The sequence below is a fragment of the Solanum verrucosum genome, unplaced genomic scaffold (genome assembly GCF_900185275.1).
Source record: "Solanum verrucosum unplaced genomic scaffold, falcon-dt-bn FXZP01000278.1, whole genome shotgun sequence".
Classification (NCBI taxonomy): Eukaryota; Viridiplantae; Streptophyta; class Magnoliopsida; order Solanales; family Solanaceae; genus Solanum; species Solanum verrucosum.
The window spans coordinates 6767902-6790319 of NW_026020332.1; the positions used below are offsets into that span (position 1 = coordinate 6767902).

The 22418-nt window shown below is 32.0% G+C and overlaps 2 protein-coding genes across 2 annotated transcripts in view; both read left to right on the forward strand.

The window, feature by feature from the left end:
• Window positions 1-22418, forward strand: part of LOC125836613 (protein FLX-like 2) — a 167233-nt gene that overhangs the window by 64198 nt on the left and 80617 nt on the right. The gene's annotated exons all lie outside the window — the stretch shown is intronic.
• On the forward strand, window positions 14378-20906 carry LOC125836616 (probable isoprenylcysteine alpha-carbonyl methylesterase ICMEL2). Its single transcript, XM_049515808.1, has 11 exons — window positions 14378-14837; window positions 15639-15715; window positions 16380-16449; window positions 16521-16601; window positions 18269-18343; window positions 18791-18892; window positions 19205-19342; window positions 19662-19727; window positions 20239-20382; window positions 20510-20600; window positions 20723-20906. The coding sequence occupies exons 1-11, from the start codon at window positions 14608-14610 to the stop codon at window positions 20882-20884; spliced, it is 1236 nt and encodes a 411-aa protein (XP_049371765.1). The 5' UTR covers window positions 14378-14607; the 3' UTR covers window positions 20885-20906.

Here is a 22418-nt window from a genome sequence, read left to right on the forward strand (position 1 = left end):
TTGTATAAATATAAATAACACTATAAATTATAATAACTAGCAACTTGAATATTTAAAAGTTGTATAAAAAATTTAATTGACTCTCGAAATTCTATTTGTATCAATTTATAAATCATAATAATTAACAATTTTTATTTTTATTTTTTTTTAAAAAGGCATAAAATACATATAAAAAATCACTTGACTCTAAAAAAATTTTCTTATCAATGCTACATAAATTGGGACATTTTACACATAGATAAAACAACAAGTTAAATGCTAATGACATACAATAGAAACTCATACGATTTGTAAGCATGTTGCTATGTCATATATTAACCATGGTAGTTGATTAGAAGGCTTAAGCTTACATGAGTGGCAACACTAAACAATAACAAATTTAGATACAAAGTACTTGACACTTAAATACTTTTATTTTTAAGCTTATGACAAGGACAGAGGTATGTTACCTACAAATTTGAATTAGCACAAGTGATACCTTTAAATTAATATTTTTTATCTATGGTACAAACCCAAAAATTAGACAAAACTAAACTAGCAATCATATGATTTCAAACAAATTCGATCAGATCAAACAGTAAATTAACAATAAGCTTTGAAAGGGCAAGTATTCTGCTAACAACAATCGCGGACAGCCAATAGACCAAAATAATGATCTTCGAGGCTAGAATCGATATCCCTAAATTCTAAAGCGGGACACATGAGATCAAAGAAAAAGCCGGGAATTCAAGAAACAAACGATGATAGACAAATGTTGACTTATCGTAACATAGCAATATAGATAGACGACCCTCCCTTCTAATGTGCAATGAATGCTCAAAAGATGGCGCCGAGACGAATGTCATGCTTTGGTGTAACCACAGGGGAAGCGATGCATCTATTTAATATTAGCGATATTTCACACTCAAACGAGAATGAGCCAATTAACAAAATTAACAAAATAGGATAGGGAAGTGTATAAAGTCCAGACGTAAGCAAGATATGACCTTGACCATTGCAGATTAAATGAGGAAATATGAGAAAGAGGGACATGCTTCAATATTTACCAAGACATCAAACAAACACCGAGACAAGGACACAAATAACAGAATAGAGAATGCCGTGTTCGAGATGGATTAAACACGAGGGTTAAGAAGCAAACATTTTGGAGCTAATCTGAGACGGCAAGAAGCAATATAAATTAAAGTTAAATACTCCACGGAAAACAGATTTTCAGACTCCGACAAGCCCATAACAAGTACTCTCTGTGATTCTGCTCTTTTCAAATAGAAATATGAGTGACCAACAACCACGAACCAAAGCAACAACAAACCCGATAACACATCTTATACTTCGAACAATTAAGACGCATTTAGTTTGAAACCAATCGTCCATCGTTCAGCATCAGCAATAAATCAAAAGGAAAGAATCGAGATATTTGAAAAAAGGAATTTTACCTATTTTGGGGCAGCGAATTGAACAAGAATGAGCAGGGACGACTTCACCACTACGTAAACTTGACCACGAGCAGCAATTAAGAAACCTGGACAGAATGTCGAACCCAAAATACTAAAAACTAATTCTCTTTTCCCCAAGTGTATTTCGTATGTATTTTAGCTATTTTGCTTAGATTGATCTTAGTATTTTTTTTTTTGCTCTAAAATTTCAACCCCCTTCAATGGAGAAAGAGGAGGTATATTTATAGGGGGGAATTAGGGTGAAAATTGGATAGGAACAAGGGTCAAAAGCGGAATTCTCCCTCGGTTTGAAAAAATTTTCCCATCCAAGAATGGGAAAAAGGTTGTTGCTTGTACAGGATTTCAACTAAAATCCCCTAAAATCCGAATGATGGGATCAAGGTGGATGGCTTGACAGGCAGCTATGACAGGTGAAAGGCTGTTCGAACTGCTCTGGTCGAGGAGGAAAACGCGGAAAGCTGCTGCTTCGACGTTGAAATTAGAAGGAGAGGTCGGGTCGGGTGTTGTTGGTTTGCTGAAAATTCTGGGTCGATTTCTGGATTTGCAGCGCTAAGGAGAAGAAGAACGTGTACAGTGGGGCGGGTAAAAAAAAAAGGAATTAAAGAGTGGGCTGGGAGAATTCTGGAAAGTGTTGGAATATAGCATATTGTATTGTATGGGTCGGCTGGGAATTGGGAGTTGGGCTTGGAAAATTGGATTGGAAATAATCCAAAATTGGACTATTGAATTGGGTAAGCAATTGACTAAAAATTGTTATTAAATATTAGTCAAATGGATTTCAATTATAGTCGAATATAATTTAATTGGTGAATTCGGCTAAATTTTAAACAAGATAACTTAATATGAATTAAATAATGAGCTTCTTAATCTCAACGAAATAAAACCATTAACTTAATTATAAACTAACTAATTCAATTACAAAACTAATTAACTCGAAATTATAACTATAGCTTAAAGTAAATTAATAAAATATTTAACTAAAATGTGAAATATTTTGTGATGATTTTTCAAATATTTATAAAATAACGTGATTGCAAAAATATACATATTTATTATTAAAAATGATAATTACTTTAAAAATAACTTGAAAGTATTTTGGATTCCATAAAACTCATTAATTCAAAATTATAACCATCCCTAATATTTAAAATATAATATATATATATATATATTTTTATTTTTATTTTTTTATTATTATTATTATTATTATTTTTAGACAATTTTGAATAATCATAAAATATACTAATTATATACATGATTGTGTAAAACATATGTATCATCTAAAATTTAAGAAAAGTGACAAACTATTTAAAAATCTTGCAAACTATATTATTATTATTATTATTATTATTATTTATTTATATTATTATTAATATATATATATATATATATATATATATATATATATTTATTTATTTATTTATTTATTTTTATATAGAAATTTTATAAAACGAATAATTTTAAATCGTTTGAAATTGGAAAAGCTCGAAATGATTAATTTATATTGTGGAGGGTCAAAATTGGGTGTCAACAATTGAAGATGTCAGCAACAAACTCAAATTTTGTGAGTTTGTTAAGGAAGACGGGATTGACTTTAATCTTCGTGTGAAAGAATTAAGTCATTCACCTCAATATAGTTTTTTAATAGGATTTGTCGCGTAGCAATTTTGGCATACGTGTTTTTTGACAATGTTAGAGTCGAGATTTCAAAATTTGCTGGGTATCCACCCCATAAGTAGATTATATGTTTTGATTGCCTGATCAAAGATTTTAGTATATAGTTTTGTTGGGCGATCCACTCCATACGTGATTCGTATATTTGTTTATCCATTTCAGGTTCCTATTTTGAACTATGTTAGAATATTATCGAGCCATCCACCTCATTATAGTTGGAATATTATCAAGTCATCCGCCTCGTTACAGTTGGAATATTATCGAGTCATCCACCTCATTATAGTTGGAATATTATTGAGCCATACACCACGTTACAGTTGGAATATTATCGAGTCATCCACCTCGTTACAATTGGAATATTGTCGAGCCTCCACCTCGTTACAGTTGGAATATTATCGAGCTATCCATCTCGTTACAGTTCGAATATTATCGAGTCATCCACCTCGTTACAGTTGAAATATTACCGGGTCATCCACCTCGTTACAATTGGATTATTATCGAGTCATCCACATCGTTACAGTTGGATCATTATCAAGCCATACGGCTCGTTGTAGAGATCATCGGAGTTTGCCATGCACAATGCAAGCAATGACATCTCCAAATCCTTAACAAATCATGAGTTGTAATGTGCATACGGTTTTCAAGAAAGCATCATCTGTATTTTTCAAGGGAGAATTATCTTCATACATCACAAGAAAATCAACATCGGTTACATCATTTTCATTGCAAGAACAATATCAAGAGAATCATCAACAACGATATCAAGAGAACGATCAACATATTACATCAACCTATTTTATTACTTCGACATCAAAAGAAGAGTACATGAAATATTATACCACAAATATGAGATACGAGCTTTATTTGTTTTACGTCAAACTGGAAGAAGCTGACGTCTAATGTCCAAGGTAAGCAATTAGTGACAACACGGTAAAAGATACTATCTCCTATTTGAATTACATTTTTATGCTAATGATTTTTATCTCAGTCTTTGTCAAGAGCATCCGAAAGGATGAATTCTCAAAACAAACCACAGGTGAGGACGACATAAAAAATGATGCAGCACAACGTGAAACTTTTTCCTAGCAGCGAACTGGGACATAGTCCGAAGAGGAGTATCAAACTCTTAAGACGCGAGCAGAGGAGCGACTTCCACCACAGTCAATCCACACCCCTATCGGAAGGCATATGGGTTTTTCTTTAGGTTTATCAATTTCGGTTTCGCATCTGGAAAAATTTAATTTTTCACCGGGGGCAACTTTTGAATCTGAGTGATAATGCACCAAGAGCTTTGAAAATTATGTCCATGTAAGTTCTTACTTATAGATGTGAAGAGCTTCACATTCATGGCAAAGAGGTTGCAAACCTTTTTTTCATACTCGACTCATCTGTCACTCTCCCAGAACCAAAGGTCATATAGCATACTAGATTTCCTTTTCAACCGACTGAGTCGAACTAAAAGCAGTCTGATTCCCTAAATGGAGAGATATGTAGGCGGGCTCAATGTTGAAGACTCGGATGTACTCCAATATTCACTCTTAAATCTTATTCCCAAGCATTCTTGTCTCTTCATAATTTGATATCAGGATGACTTTTGGTTTCTTTCAAAATCGTACGTTAAATCAAGCGTATCGAACTACAAGTGGATTGAATTCTCATATAGCCTGAGATATGTAGGAAACTCATTTTCGAGGTTCGACCAAAATTTCTTAAGTCCGTACCAAAACCTCTTTTCTAAAACATGAAAATGTGGTCGGTCAAAATTGGATTTGTCAATTTCATTTACCTCGGATTTCATCCATCAATCCAAATCAAATGAGGGACAATTGTTGCACCCAATTTTGGCCCTCCACAATATAAATTAATCATCGAACTTCTTAAATTCCCAACGATTTGAAATAATTGACTTTATAAAATTCAAAATATTTTCCGAGTCATTTTGAGTAATTTCATTTTTTTTATAATTTTTAACTAATATATATGTTTTACATAATTATGTATATAATTATTATATTTTATGATTATTTGAAAATCATCTCAAAAAGATTTTAACTTTGGTAAGTATTATATTAAATTAGTTTAGTTAATTAATACTTATATTTTTCAGTTATTAGTTTATAACTAAGTTAATTATTTTAATTCGTTAAGATTAAGAAGCTCACTAATTAATCATATTAATTTATCTTATTTAATTATAAGCCGAGTTTACTAAATTTGATCAATTTGGCTACAATTGAAATTTATATGGCTATTGTGTAATTGCAATTTCAGCCATTCTTTTACCTGCATTCAATCCTTTGTAAAATAATTTGGGCTATTTTCCTAAAATCCCAAGTCAAATCAGCGACACCCAATTCAATATTCCCAACCCTATAACAATACAAGCAGCAACCCAATTCCTCAATACCAAAACCAACCCCTCTGCGTCTTCTTCTCCAGAAAGTTGCGACCCAGAAGCACTGCCAGTCCAGCAGTGCGTGACCCAGCAGCCTGATCCGAGCAACGCGTGTCCTCTCCGTACGAGAATGTACTCAAATTTTTCAGGTGTCTCCATCTTTGCGCCTCAATCGTCCTACTGAAGAAATCGACGGTCCTCCTCTCAAATTCGTTGTGAAATCGTACTAATCTAATATCAACCTTATCTCTTAGTGGCTTTTGAACTTCAAAGGGTAATTTCAACCAATTCTTTCCCTGTTCCCCCCCCCCCCCTAAATCAACCCTATTCTTCTTCTATTTAAGATCATTTCTCCTTTATTTTTAAGGGTTGGAGATAGTTGATATGGAGTTGGGAGAAAAAAATATAATAAAGGTAGAGATTGAACATTTTATAAAAATTGAAATTACAATAGGTTGCTAAAAAAAAACACCCAATATACATTTTTTTACATTTTTGTTCGTGGTTGCAAACTTTGCCGGAATTCTCGAGGTTTTCGCGTGGTGTTCGGAAGTTGAAGTCGTCACCTCCTCGTTGTCCCACGTCGCTGCCTGGAAAAACTAAACACTTCTTCGCTTGTTGTTTACCTAATGAATGTTTGATCGTTTTTCTGATGTAAAATTAGATGCTGGTTAATTCTTTTAGTGATCGTGGAGTATTGTCTTTACTGTTACAATCAAATTTTGCCTCTAGTTACATGGCTAGGTTTCTTTAGATTCATATCTTTGTGTGGTGATTCCCTTCTTGTTTAAGTTGAATTTTCAAATTATAGTATATCTCAAAATTATGTTTGTTTGAAACTTTGAATATTGTTATTTGTAGATAATAAGTAGGGCTTCAGGTGTATGTTGTTGATTCATGGATTGGTTATTATTCTTCCCTTGTTTTGGGTATAGTTCCCAGTTTGTTCGTTAATCATTAGCACCCTAAAAAATATAATAAGGACAAAATGATAATATTTAGCATCGTTAATGATATGTAATCTTAGTTATAAGGTTTCCATTTCATGGTCAGTACATCTTTAGGTCTATCTATTTCGGTGTCCTTATTTGTTTATTAGTTATCATGAGTTAGGATTCATTAGATTGATAGTGGAAATTTTCTTCATCTTGACTAAAATCTAGTTACTGTTTTGCTTAAAAGATGTGGAAAGTTCTTAGTCTTTTCTTTGTCTTTTTACTTTGAATTTTTCAGCTCTTGATTGGTTATTGTCCTATTTATTTCCATGTGTTGAAGGTAATAAGTTTGCATGTGTTGACTTCATCATTTGTAGCCATGATTCCCTGAGTTGTTAATATGTTTTTTTAAAGAGGTCATTGGTCGTATTGTGAATTTTGGTTTTTTAATGAATTGTCCTCATTGCAATTAAGTTTAATTAATGTGATTATTATTATCAGATACTAATTCATTCTTTTTCTTGTTGGATGTGATATTTCGAGAGAATCCATTCGGATTCGAGTTTTTTTCCCATTCGCATTTCTAGTTGGGCCATGGAGGCCCCAAGCGTGAGTCATTTGTGATCCAGTATTGTTCAAATCATATCAGCAGCGAAATACAGGTCCCTGAAAGTCTATATACAGGTGTTGAAGAGTCCAAGAAGGGTTGTATACACGTTGTATACATCAATATATGCAAGAAATACAACAATATACAGTGATATACACCCACTGTATACATTGTATAAAAGCAGCGAAAATGGGCCCCAAAAGCCCCAATTTCAGTTTTTTACTGTATTGTAATTGGGCAAAAACCCATTTATTTTTAATATTATTTTGCTAGTTTTAGGACATGTGAAATTGGGCCTAAAGCCCAAAATGAAATTAGGCACAAGTACTGGCCCAGGCAGACAAAAAACCAATCTTGGGCCCAAAACTCTCTCTCTCTTTATTTATCTGTTTCGTATTTGTTTAATTGTTTATTTGCTAGTCGATTTTAAAGTTGTCCTAATTCGATTTCCCCAAAAAAGATAGTCGTTTCTAGATTTTCTAAAGACTAAATAATCATACTTATTTTACTACTTAAGTTACTTTGAAAAAATATTTTATTTGCAAAATCCCTTATACTATATCTCTTCCCCTTAAAAAAAATAATTCAAGTCTTAAGTTGTTTATTTCCTAAAATTGTCAAACATGCTTTTATTTTAAAACCAATTAGTTAAATAGTTAATTACTGGATAACCGCATGTTAGTGGACAGTTCGGGTGCTTTCAAACCTTAATGTTAATATGAACCCGAACCCCCTTTAAATATTTTCATTAGATTTACTGTTTTAATCTTTTGAAAAAATAGTTTTCTTGATTTTTCTTTAAAAATTAAGTGGGGACTTTTAAAAACTGTCGTTTTCTTCCCTTTTTAAAAATAAAATAATATCTTGATATATTCCACAAAAGTCATGAAATATTCATATAAAGGTCAAATTTAAATCATCCTAGTTCAAGATATACGCCACTAACGGCCTTCGAATCATGGATTAGTCTTATGAGAGGAGAATCAAGGGAGGAACATAATTGTATACCCGCATTGATTATCAATAAAATATATTCATGTTTCTTCAGATTTTATTTGTGTGGTTTATTTATTTTCCATATGTTGCAAACACACATCCACCACTACCCCAAATTACTTTATAATCAAGAGTGACTTATAAACCAATTGCAACCACAAAACATCCCCTCCACAAAACCACAACATCAATCAATTAATCATCAATACTAATGAGACGGTAGAACTTAGAAGTAATACCTCTCCATTGCTGTGCATCCGTCTAAAATTAGAAAATTTCAAGAAATTGACTTTTAACAAAATTTGCGTACGTATATACTAGCTAGAAAGTGATGGTGATCAAAATTAATTTTTATTCTTCAATGTGATGTTGGTGTTGAAAAAAAATCACGTAAGGTTCATCCAGGACAAACATCCATCACTACCCCAAATTAAATCAAGCAAGATAAACCAATTGCAACCACAAAACAGCCCCTCCACAAAACCACAGCATCAATCAATCATCTATACTAATGAGACGATAGAACTTACGAGTAGATACCTCGACGTATTTAATGTGTTTTTAAAATTTAAAATTTCTTTATTAACGTACCTATTTCATATCAAAAATATTTTTAAAATATCAAATTACTTCATCCACATACATATTTGTCAAATAAGAAAAAATATCATTTATTTAAAACTAATTAAAAAATTATATCACATAAATTAAGATAGAAAAAATACGTAAGACCACTTTTCATATAATTTATTGGACTCATACTAATACAAGAGTTTGCATCTAGTATTATTACTATACTATATTAATTCCAATTACTTGGTGGTATTCAAGTCATTATTGCAGCTTTTCTGTTTGGGAATGAGTTTTCTTTTTCCTCTATAAATATTAATTTCATCATTGTCAGCTGGGACTGATGTATTATTTGGATAACTGTTACAAATTTGCAATGACACCTATTATTGCTTGAACCATGTATAATAATAACAAGAAATAACGTTAATATATGCATCTAAGTCCAAGTTAAACAGCTGAGATTGAACTATATATACTAAAATTATTTTTAAAATATATCTTTTACGTAGTATATATTTATTCTCTCTATATATATATATATTTCTATATATTGAAGTGGCTTGACAAGCAGCTCGCGGTTGTCTTGCCAGCTTCCTGACCAAGGTCACTTATGATATTTCATGATTATTATGATAATATATATATATATATATATATATATATATATATATATATATATATATATATATATAGTAATAATAACATCTATCATATATATAGTAATAATAATGATCTATAGGATATAAATAATAAATTATATTAGAAGGTTATTTATATCCTATAGACCATTATTATTACTATATATGTGATAGATGTTATTATTCCTATATATATATATACTTTTTTGTACTTTATTACTCTCTCTATTTAAAAAAAAATGACTTATTTTTCTTTTTAATTTGTTTTAAAAAAATGAAATCTTTTTTTTTTTGGTAATATTTTAATTTCAACTTTTCACGTGACATGTTTAAGGTCACAAGATTAAATGACAATTTTGTACATTTGACATAACTTTAATTTAGGACCACAAAATTCAAAAGTCTTTTTTATTTTCTTAAATTTTGTGCTAAGTTAAAGTAGACCACTCTTTTTTGAGACGGAGGGAGTATTATGTGTATGTACTCTTTTATTTTGTGGATCAGGAGGGAGTATTATGTGTATGTACTTTTTTATTTTGTGGGCCAAAAAATTTCATGTATAAGTAATTATTTACTTGAGGGCATTTTTGAAAATTTAACAAATATGTTTTTCATCTTAATTTGTTTATTATATTACAATGATTAATAACTTAAAATATTTTATCAAACAAAAGAATCCTCAATTTTTTTATTGTCACATAATAAATTGGAACAACTTAAAATATTTCAATTAACTAAAAAAAGATTTCAAAATCCTTCCAACGTCACGTAAATTGAAATATAGGGACTAGAGATAACATTTATTATTTCGAAATGATTTTAAAAATACTTAAATTACTAAATTTTATTAACGTCACATGAATTGGGATTAAGAGAGTAACATATATTATTTAAAAATTACGTAGAAAGTATATAAATCACTAATATTAACAACTTAAAATGTGTAAAAACTAAATAAAAAATTTGTTGACTCTCCAAATTTCAGTGTCAGTGTGTCACGTAAATGAGACATATAGAGTAACATATATTATCTGAAAATTATATAAAAGTATTATAAATCACAATAATTAACAACTTAAATATTTAAAAATCATACAAAATCTAAAACTATATGAAAAAATTGGTGTCATATGAATTGCACGATGAGAGTAACATATATCATCTTAAAATTAACTAACATAAAAGTATTATAAATCACAATAATTAACAACTTAAAATTTTTAAACATCATACAAAAATCTAAACTATATGAAAAAATTGGTTGACTATCCAAACTCCATCAGTGCCATATAAAATGGAACGACAAGAGCAACATATATTATCATAAAATGATGTAAAAAATATTATACATCACTAATTAATAATTTGAAATATTTAAAAATCATATAAAAATTTAATTGACTCTCTAATTCATACTATTACATAAATTAAAACAAAAAAAAACACCATATGTTAGGCCCATTAATAGGGGTGTTCACGGTTTGGATAAAAACCGATCCAAACCGAAAAACCAAACCAAACCGATAAAATAAAACCGATTTTATTTGGGTTTGGTTTGGTTTGGTTTCAGATTTTTGAAAACCGATAGTATTTGGTTTGGTTATGGTTTTATTCGGAAAAAATCGAAGAAATAACCGAACCAAACCGATGAATTATATACATATATTTTATTAATATACATACTTAATATATTGTTTTTATAAACAATTTTAAAGATCTTATACATATTTTCATTAAAATTTCTTTATAATTTACTTATTGAAAGCAAAAATGCCCAAGAAGAAACATTTATCTTATTGATTTCATGTATATGAGTGTCTATGACAATTCTTTGTGGGACTGAAAATGTTATTGTCTCTTCCTTCTCAATATAGTGAATTTTAAAGCTTTATTGATAGTAAATTTAGTGATCGAAAGTTCAGTAATTTAAGTCATTCTAACTATTTTTCGTTTTGAATGGATTGTTGTCACTTTTTTCACATTTTAAATGAATTGTTTCTTTTATTTTTGTGTATGGTTAATAACCGAATAACCGAACCAAATCAAACCGAAACCGATAATCACCAAACCGATAAATGTATATTATATTTGGTTTGGTTTGGTTTTGATAATTTTAAAACCGATTAAGTTGGTTTGGTTTTGATTTTGACCAATAACCGATCCAAACCAACCCGTGAACACCCCTAGGCCCATACTTGCACGGGCTCCTTTGCCTAGTGTATTTATATTGATCTACTGCTGTAAAGATTGGGAAAATTACGCGGTTAAGCAAACTTATACTACTTAATTACTCATCATTGCTATAGTTTGCTATAATTACCACTCACGACTAACATTATACATTAATTACGCGGGCTGACTTCGAGTTTGTATAATTAGTCATGTTTGTATATGTATAATTCGTCATAATATACAAATATATATATATATATATATATATATATAATATACAACTATCTAACCTATATACATATACAATTCACCTCTCTCCCACTCTCTGCCCTCTCTCGCTCGCCTCTCTCCTCTCTCTCACAATCTCGCTCGTCTCTCTCCTCCCTCTCCCAATCTCGCTTGCTATATATACAATTGCATATGTATAATATACAATTATCTAACATATATACATATACAATTCACCTCTCTCCCACTCTCTGCCCTCTCTCTCGCCTCTCTCCTCCCTCTCTCAATCTCTCTCGCCTCTCTCCTCCCTCTCCCAATCTCGCTTGCCTCTCTCCTCCCTCTCCCAATCTCGCTTGCCATATATACAAATATATATATGTATAATATACAATAATCTAACCTATATACATATACAATTCACCTTTCTCCACTCTTTGCCCCCTCTCTCTCGCCTCTCTCCTCTCTCTCCCAGTCTCGCTCGCCTCTCTCCTCCATATAACATGTAGCTACAAATTGTAATTATCAAACTATAGCTATGGAGAGTAATTAGACTATTTTTGAGTGGCTATATGTGAAAGTTCTCCGTAAAGATTTCATCCGGTCCAATATTTATTAATCATTTTAAAAAATTGAATTAAATTTATTTTAAAATATTTAATATTTTAAGAAAATTAGTATTTTTATGTCTAAATTTAAGTGACAAATTTTTTTTTTTTTTTTTTCAAATAGATTGACATACTTCTTATTTTACAAATGTTATGTCTCATTTATTTGATAGAAAATTTATAAATGCGTACTCTTTCTATTTTTAAAAATTTGTTTATCTTAAAGGTAGTTTTGAAACATTGTATTTTTTTTCATATTTCCTAAATTTTGTGTCTAATCAAATTATATCACATAAATTGACACAAACAAAGTATTGTTGGGCAGAAGGTACAAGTGATATTCCACACTAATTGTGTCATTATCATCCTCTAACACACATCATCTTCACCTTCACCCCCGTGGCCCCCATTCGCACGAGCTATAATATTTATCTAGATTGTATGAATATTTTTAGAATAAAATTTATTGTTTATATACCAAATACAAAAAAAGAATTAAGTAAGAAACTTACTTATTTCTCTATAAAAATATTTTCTTTCGTATTAGAAACACTTTAGTATTACTATTTGTTTTTTCAAATTCGATCCTTTAAAAAATGAATATAATTAATAATAAAGATAAACTAGGAATTACTCCCTCCAATCCCATATATATGAATAGTGTGACACACTCCTTAAAAGAATATTCAAAAACATTAATCAAAGTCAATATTACTCTTTTGATTCTTCTCAAATATATTTTTAAAAGTAGAAATAGTCGTTATTTAAAATTTAAAAATAGTAAGAAATTCCATTAAAGAGAATGACAATCTTGAAAAATAATAATTAATACATTCTTAAATTTTGATAAATTCATTCCTTTAGATGATAAAAAAAAAGTATCAATAATTCATTTTTATTGTACTAGAAAGAAAGAATCCATTATAATTTTTCAAACTAAACAAATAAAATCAATACTATATTTTAAAGGTATAATTATGAAAAATAACAAAAATTACAACTTATTTATGAAAAATAACTATGATTTAAAAATATTATAATAAATAATAATATATTATTTTTATAGCAAATTTTTTCCCTCTCTCACGAGTCGTTCGCATTAAGAGCCAGCAACTCTAGCAAAACAAACAAAAAAGAGAATCAATTCTTCTATTCCTAATTCTCTAATAATGTGGTTCTTCACGCCTCTTGTTTCTATATATTTTCTTTGTTATCTTTCTCGTGAATTCTTGCATCTAATCTACGTTTTCTTCCGTACTTGTTTTTGGTTATATCAGATTTGATCTCGATCTTCTTCTCTTTGATATTTCTTGCGGTTATTTTTCCCCGTGATGGCTTCAAAACGGATATTAAATACAATGTAAAATAAATACAAAATGTAATTTGTTGTATTTCAAATACAATTAATATAAAATAAATACATAATATAACGTAAAATAAATATAAAATACAATTCACCGTATTTCGAATACAATTGATACAAAATAAATACAGAGTACAATGCAAAATTAATACACAATACAATGCTCTGTCTCCCCTCTCTCTCTCGATATCTCACTCGCCTCTCTCCTCCTTCTCTCGATCTTGCTCGCCCCTCTCCTCTTAATATGTATTTGTATTTTTTTCATACACTATCTCCTCTCTCTCTCAGATCTCGCTCGTCTCTCTCCTCTATCCTCTCCTAACATTTTGCTATTATTCGTAACTAAATAAACTATAGCTATAGAGTCCTATTTAAGACCTAATGTTTGGTGTTTTTGAAAATTTCTTGGAAAGACTCAAATATACTATTGAACTTTGAGTTTGAGAAAAGAATTATTTATGCCATATATTAAAAGTTTGGATCATGCATGCGATTTCAATTTGAGAAAAGACTCGTTCATACCATTATTTGTATAAAGAAAAATAATCAACTAATATAGAATAGAAGAAATAATGACATAGATAAGTCTTTTCTCAAATGAAAATAACATAAATGAACCAAAACTTTAACAAATGACACACCTAATTTTCTTTTTCTTTTTCTTTTTTGAAAATTTAATAAAATATTTTACCCTTTATAATAAAATATAATAAAGAAATAAATGCGCGCGGATAGTGGCAGTAATGGATACAGGGGAAAGTAGAGTGTGTGTCTGCAGTCTTATAACCGTTAGCCAGTGAATATGATGTGTCAAACTGAATTTTTATGAGTATAATTAAAGGGTTATATATCCCGCCAAAGTTCACCTTCTCCGGCTCACCTAGAATCATCTTCTCACTTTTTGAGTAAAATTTGAGATCTCCCCTTTCTCGTCGGGATTTTGCATGCTTTCGGCGCGGATATGGAGAATCAAGGGGATACTGCTCACTTACTAGCTAGGGTTTCTACTTTACCAACTTTGCCTTCAATTCCATATAATAATTACCAGCGGAGGAGAAAACCATCGAGCAAAACTAAGTCCACGCCTCCAATTATCTATAATCAAGGATCCTTTAGCCGTGAAATTGGACACGCTGCTGCTGAGACCTATTTGATTACTCGATTAAGTTTCAAGCTTCTTAGTTGTCTCGGGTAACTTGCTCTGATTTGGAATTTTACTGTTATAAAGTTTTATTTTTTAAACATGCTCAAATGGATACAGAGGATTCATTTTCCTAGGTTATATCGGAGAAGAAATTGGAATTAGGATGATAGTGATGCTATAAATGTTGTTTTTTCGTACACAATTACTTTGTTAGCTTTAATTTGAATCATTTATATTAACCGGTATATGAATGATGAGCATTAGTTGGATTTGGAATTTCTCACTGTAGTCAAGTTTATGAAATTATACTTGTAGAATTTCCAGAACCTTCTTCGAGATTTCCAGTTTCTGATTATACCATGCTTGATCTTAGCTATAGAGGTAGATGATTAGGAGTAGAAGGTTAGTCGGTGGCCAAATTGTGTCACACGTCATATTGGAAAGGGAGGGTACGAACCTTAGTAGTAGTGTGTAGTTTTTTTCTTATTCTTCATTGTGTATTACTATTTGTTGCTTCATTTGCTTTGTCTGTTGATATTTCACTGTTATATTTTTTCTTGCAACCCTGCTTCAAAACTTTTCCTTTGAGCTAAGGCTCTATCGGAGACAGTCTCTCTACCCTACAAAGGTAGAGGTAAGTTTTGCGTACATGCTACCCTCCTCAGACACCACCCATGGGATTATTTTGGGTATGTTGTTGTTGTTATAATTATACCATACATAATTTTGTTGTAACAAACATGTTTTTTTAAACCTACTCAAGAACAAAGAAACTATTTAGTTGCGACTGAACAAGATATAGAGGAATTATCAACAAGATATGGTTTCTTATTACTTCCTTTATTCAGGCTAGGTTATCGATGGATTACAAGATTTTTGGGTCTTGCCTTATATGCAATGCTACTTATGCCTGGTTTTATCCAAGGTGAGTATAAAAAAATGCTCTTTTCCAATCCATTCATATTGAAAGAATGATGAATTGACGATACCTTCTCTGGTGTACAACACTCGTATTAAAGCTAAGCAATATGTCCTTTAACCATTCATATAGGTTTGCTTCTAATATAATTCTTCCATAAGAAGAACCAGAATCAGTAAAACAGCTAATGCGTTCTTTGTTATGGAATAGTGTTATGACTATCTTCTTAAAGAGTTAGAAAGCTGGGTATAAATAGTAATGCCTATTGCCGCTATAAATGAACTCCCTAATATTTCTCATTCACATGTCTGGCAAAGTCACTTTTCTAGTATAGTTCTTCAAACAACAAAACTAAAATCAGGAAATTGGATGATGCATTCTTGTTGGGATTATACTGTCACCATTTCCCACTAGAAGCAAATAGCTACTGAACATTTCATGTGACAAAATATTTTTGTTGTGGCACATTTTCTCATTAGGGTGGGGGTGGGGTGTTGGAGGATGGTTAGCATGGAGAGGGATGTCTTTGTAGTCATTTTATGTGTCACATTTACCTAGGACCACCTCTGACAGAGACATGTGCATTTTTTATTCTTTTATTTGGCAACTATATATGTCTTTTAACTGTGACAACGGGATCAAATTTAACTTGTTCTGTCAATTGTGACAGTTGCATTTTATTATTTCTTTTCACCACTGGTCCGGCGAAGTGTTGTCTATGGTGATCAGCCGAGGAATAGGTATGTCATTTGGTCTTCTTTTCTCCTTGACCTACTTTCTTAGGTCGACTCAAACTGACATTATGTTTCAGGTTGGACTTATATCTACCAGCAAAGATAGACAGCCCAAAGCCAGTTGTGGTATTTGTAACAGGTGGAGCATGGATTATTGGGTGAGTAAGAAATCTAGATACTTCTTCTTTCTATCATTCTAAACCTTAAATTCCTCTAGTGTGTAATCTTTTTTGTATCATTAATTACCTCTCTGGTGCTATGAACTATCATTAACTTTGTTTATAGGATATTAGGTTTCTGCTCTCTTCATGAAATTGATAAAGAGTATTCCTAACTTACTAAGACTGCTGTAGCCACTCTTGCACTTGAACAACATAAGACTTAAAGAGAATGTTTTCCTATATTATTTCCTCTAGGGAAATTATCCCTGGTGATGCATTCATATCAGCTTTGTAAATTTTGTGTATCTGAGTGACCCTATCGACTAATTACAAAACAATGATAATAGCATCAAATTACAAGTTTTCTTTGTTATTCTGTTTTTGGTTTTCATATCATGGATCTCGGGTCGCGCTTTATGGCATTTCCACTATAAAAAAATCCAATCCTGCAAAGGATTGTTCATGGAACTACTATCGAGATTCTTTGGACCTTATTTCCTAGTATCATCTCGATGTTCATTGCTATACCATCATTTACTCTGTTATACTCAATGGACGAGGTAGTAGTAGATTCGAGATGCTCTGTTTTAACCCCATAAATAGTCAAGTTTCTTTCCTTAGCATGGATATAATTTATGTATGGACAACAGGAGAAGTATGAAACATTGTCAATTGTGTATAATGATCTCAGATCTCTTCTACTACTATCTACAGCCTGGGATAAGCAGGCAGTTGATTATGGTTTCCAAATTCCAGAATTATCAATTTTTTAAATAGATTCCAGCAGTCTTTTGCCTTCTCAAGCTATTGTAGTTCTCATGAAGCTACTAGTGATGATTTCTGAAGACAAAAAATATTGGGAATCTAGCGTGTGTGTTTGGTGAGATATCTCAATCATGTTTTCAGTAGAAAGTTAGGTGGATGCATGTTAGGATGGCATCCACAAGATAGAACAAATCTGTGAAGTGCTGGAAGCCTCCAAGGATAGTCTGTATCCTAAACTGGAATAAAACCTGGGCTCTGGTAGATAAACACCTTTTTTGCAACTTCCCCTTTCTTGATTTAGATGAAAGAATTACCCATTAAAATTCCTGTCGGGGTCAAATATACCCAATCAAATAAAGGTTTTGAGTTATTGACACTGAAATTTCAACCCCATCAAGAACTCATGGAGTTTCATCCGATTACAAATCTAACATTACTCATGAAATGTATAGAAGCACTAAAGAGCTCCTTTACTGTATGGGGACATGTTCTGCATGACTTCCAGAAACATTAAATATGAGGTTTAGAGTAGCAACATTAAGATGCTTATATAAAGTGGTCTTTCTCCTCTCTCGTTGCACAAACAAACGTCAACAATAAGAACTTCCTTCTCCTCAGATTTTCTGCCTTGACAAAGATTCAAACATGTTGCATGACTGAGTTACCTCCGAACAATGATTTATTAGCCTCACAGGCACATCTCCATAATAACACACATGAGATCAATAACTGGAACTAAAAGCAAAATTGGTTATGCTCAGGTCCTTCTGAATAGATTCTAGCACTTATATATCCCTAATTAGTTCTACTTTATTCATGACATGTTCAATCCTGGATTGGATGGATGATGTGCTTATCTGAATATAACATTGATGCTGAAGTCCCACATACTCATGCAGGTACAAGGCCTGGGGTTCTCTGTTAGGAAAGCAATTATCAGAACATGACATTATAGTGGCATGCATCGATTACAGGTAACTGATTGAATTCTTAAACTACAGGTTGTCGTCCACTTTCATGCTGCATGTAATGTGTTTTATATTACTGGTTCTCCTGGATGATTTGTTAGATAGAAGGGGAACCAAGACATGATTTTTATAGTGAATCAATAGAACACAATTCTGCTTAACATATTCACTCTCCACAAGGCAATCTTAGTTGATCTGTTATGCATTGATATATGGGACAGGCCCCACTTTTATCTTTAAGGCTCTGCGTTAACCTTTAGTATCACTACATGAAAAAATAATATTTTTTTCCAAAAAGATATTGACGGGGTCAAAACATCATTATATAGTATGATATACACTGCATCAATTACTACTTTCCCTGCCTCCCATTTTCTTTGGTCAGCAGTGCCATCACACTATCACACTTTTCTTGTCCACATTCGAGATGCATAATGGACTCTTTGGTTGCAGAAACTTTCCACAGGGAACAATAGGAGATATGGTGGAAGATGTGTCTCAGGGAATCTCATTTGTTTGCAGCAGCATCGCTGATTATGGTGGTGATCCAAATAGGTTTAATATTGTTCCCCTGATTTGCATTTAGAGCAGAATTGAATAAGCGTGCCCAGATCACTAAAAAGGATGATTGAGATTATTTTCAGCTCTAGATTGTACAACACTTCGTAATTCTTATTTATGGATGTGAAGGACATTGGATAGCAGTTCTTCTAGACTCAGATGACTTGACGGACTGTCTAGTTATTCATTATACAAACTAGAGCAGAAAAATATGAAGTAGAAAAACTGGACAGTTCCTAAGTAGCCTTTCTTTACTTATCAAAGACTTGATATTTTCAACTCTGTCATGCCGTCTGTATTTTCCAGGATTTATCTCACGGGTCAATCTGCTGGTGCACATATCTCTTCTTGTGTTCTTGTGAAGCAGGCGATCAAAGAATCTAGAGGAGAAACTGTTTCTTGGAGCACCTCCCAAATAAAAGCTTTTTTTGGTTTGTCGGGCGCGTAAGTGGCCAGTTTCATAGCAAAGTTATTATTGGTTATTATTTTCGATCTGGATAGTTGCAATTCACATGATCAAAATCAAATAAAAGGAATTAGATTTTCTTCTTTTTCCTTTTCTTTCCCTAAACTTCTGCTGCTTCCCTTATACCATGTTTCTGTATCCTTCTTTTTCCCCGCAGCATTCTTTTAGTGTTGCAAATGCTTCACCAAAGAATTGTGTGCATTTTATGTCTTATTTTCCTTCAGTTGGTATGCTCTTCTATTATTTTATTTATGATAGATTTCTTTCTAATTGGTGTTCCATTGTTTGATTTGACAGGTATAATTTGCCCAATTTAGTTGACCATTTCAATAATAGAGGGTTATATCGCTCAATTTTCTTGAGGTAATTATACGCTAACAGCATTATCTCACGTAACAAGCAAAAGTTTAGGGGTGTCCGGTATGGAGGAGAACATTTTCAATTTTCTCATGTTCGATTGGCCAAATTTTTTGGATATACATTTTCTCTAGGAAAACAAATTCCTTATAAATGAGGAAAATGACTTCCCTAGTGGAAGTAGAAAAAACAAGCTTCACAAGTGATATTCCACATTGATTGTGTCTTCCCAACCCTCCACCATACTCCATCTTCACCGCCATACCAACCACCTCACACCCACACCCCTACCCTACGCACCCTCCCATAGTATTATCTAAGATTATATACAAATGCCTTGAGGATAAATATCTTTTGCTTATGTAACGAATAAGAAAATAAATAAGAAACTCACTTATTTCCCAAAAAAAAACATTTTCCAAAAAAATATTTTCCTTCATGCTAAACAAACCCTTAGTTAGCTTATGTTGCCACACCTACCTTTCTGTGAAGTCAGATTTTAACTTGTCATCTACAGTATAATGGAAGGGGAGGAGTCATTGCAAAAATTCTCTCCTGAAATTATGGTACAAGATTGGAGCTCTAAAGCTGCTGTCCATTTGCTGCCTCACATTATCCTATTACACGGTTCTTCAGATAGCTCCATTCCATATGATTCAAGGTCTGAACTCCTTCTGAAGGGCAATGATGACCCACCACTTTTACTTTAATGGATTACATAAAGAATGGTTATCGCATTTGAGTGCGATCTTGTATAATAACATGTTGAACTTGTTCGTACTCTGCAGCAAAGCATTTGTAGATACACTTCACAGAGTGGGAGTTCAAGCTGAATTGATTTTGTATGATGGAAAAACTCACCTGGATTTATTCCTTCATGTATGCACACTCTTCGTTCATTTTTATGTAGTCTACTTATCGTGGTAGTATTTTTCTGAAATCATTAGGGAAAAGATGAAATTTCAGTGTCTTGCTGAAAATTAATTGATCTTGAACTGCAGGATCCTCTAAGAGGTGGTAAAGATGACCTTTTTGACTATATAGTAGCATATATACATGCTAACGACAAAGAAGCTCTTGCTAAGGATGCTATGGCACCTCCAAGAAAGCGGCTTGCTCCAGAAATCTTAATAAAGTTAGCTCGCAGGATCAGCCCTTTCTAAGACTGCAGCATTTGATGGTCACCTAACTCTGCAGCATATTGTTTTATCCCTCCTAGTTCATTCTAGGTCCTACATGATGTTGAAATAAAGCTGTTGCTAATCTTCAATTATTGTACCCTGGAAGCTGTTGCTATCCGGGGAAATGATCAAAATGGTCCTTAATGTATGGGCTTTGATTCCATTTGGTCCTTAATATATGAACTTGATGGAAATGGTCCTTTATGTATCATAAATTGTGATCAATTTGGTCCTTAACTCTAAAATTAATATATATTTTTTTTTGCCATCAAAATACGCGGAATATGTAAAAGATGCGCTCGTTCAAGAATTTCCTTCCCTTGTTTCCAAAAATTCCAAAAGGGCACATACAATTTTTTTTCTTTTTTCTTTAAAATCGTTGCTGTGAAAATTTTTTTAACAACGCTGCCCCAGCAGCTTTTAAAAATTTTTTTATTAAAAATTCCCGAGGCGAGGACTGCTTAAAAAAATAATGGAAAATCACTGCCATGGCAGCGATTTTAGTAGAAAAAATTTCCCAATTGAGTTACTTTATAATTTTTTACTGTATACTTTTTGATTGCTAGCATCAATTGGAAAATAATAATAAAAATTCTTACTGAAATCGCTGCCTTGGCAGCGATTATTTAAAAAAAAAATTAAACTAAAATCGCTACACGTGGAGCGATTTCCCATTATTTTTTTAAGCAGTCCTCACCTCGGGAATTTTTAATTAATTTTTTTTAAGAAAATGGCTGCTATAGCAGCTATTTCTATTTTTTAAACGCTGCTGGGGCAGCGTTGTTAAAAAAAATAATCACAACAGCGATTTTAAAGAAAAAAGAAAAAAAAATTTGGACCGACAGCGATTTTTATGTTTTTTAAAGGAGTAATGGCGTCAATTTTATCAGAAAAAAATCGCTCCGTCAGGAGCGATTTTGCCCTTTTGGTTAAAAAAAATTGATGTGCCTTTTTGAAATCTTTGGAAACAGGGGAAGGAAAGCCTTGAACGAGCGCATCTTTTACATATTCCGTGTATTTTGACGGCAAAAAAATAAAAATATATTAATTTTAGGGTTAAGGACCAAATTGATCACAATTTATGATACATAAAGGACCATTTCCATCAAGTTCATATATTAAGGACCAAATGGAATCAAATCCATACATTAAGGACCATTTTGATCATTTTCTCGTTGCTATCCATCCCTCTTGTGTTCATAATGTCTTAATGTGACACTGTATATATTCAAATTGCTATTGCATGACATTGTACAAATAATCGATCGAGCCATCTCTCAGTTTTAAATTATTTGTGTTCAACTATGAGTCATTTTGAAGATCTGCCTCAAGAAACTGAAAATAGTGGAGTGACAACCACTACTAACAAAAAACTATCTTATGCTGGCACAGTACAATTGATTAAATCAGTGATATTTGAAATCTAATTCTGTAGAAGCTTTACCTGGCCAAGCATAAATGAAATCACCAAGAAATCTTTGGTCTGATGGAGTAGAGTGTGCCTTCCAACATATGG

Bases quoted from the DNA above. Each gene is read 5' to 3' on its own strand.
- LOC125836616 (XM_049515808.1), top strand. From the start codon at position 14,608: ATGGAGAATCAAGGGGATACTGCTCACTTACTAGCTAGGGTTTCTACT. The intron at 16,450-16,520 runs GTATGTCATTTG...ATTATGTTTCAG, and splicing joins GGTGATCAGCCGAGGAATAG to GTTGGACTTATATCTACCAG. The intron at 18,893-19,204 runs GTTTAATATTGT...TGTATTTTCCAG, and splicing joins TATGGTGGTGATCCAAATAG to GATTTATCTCACGGGTCAAT.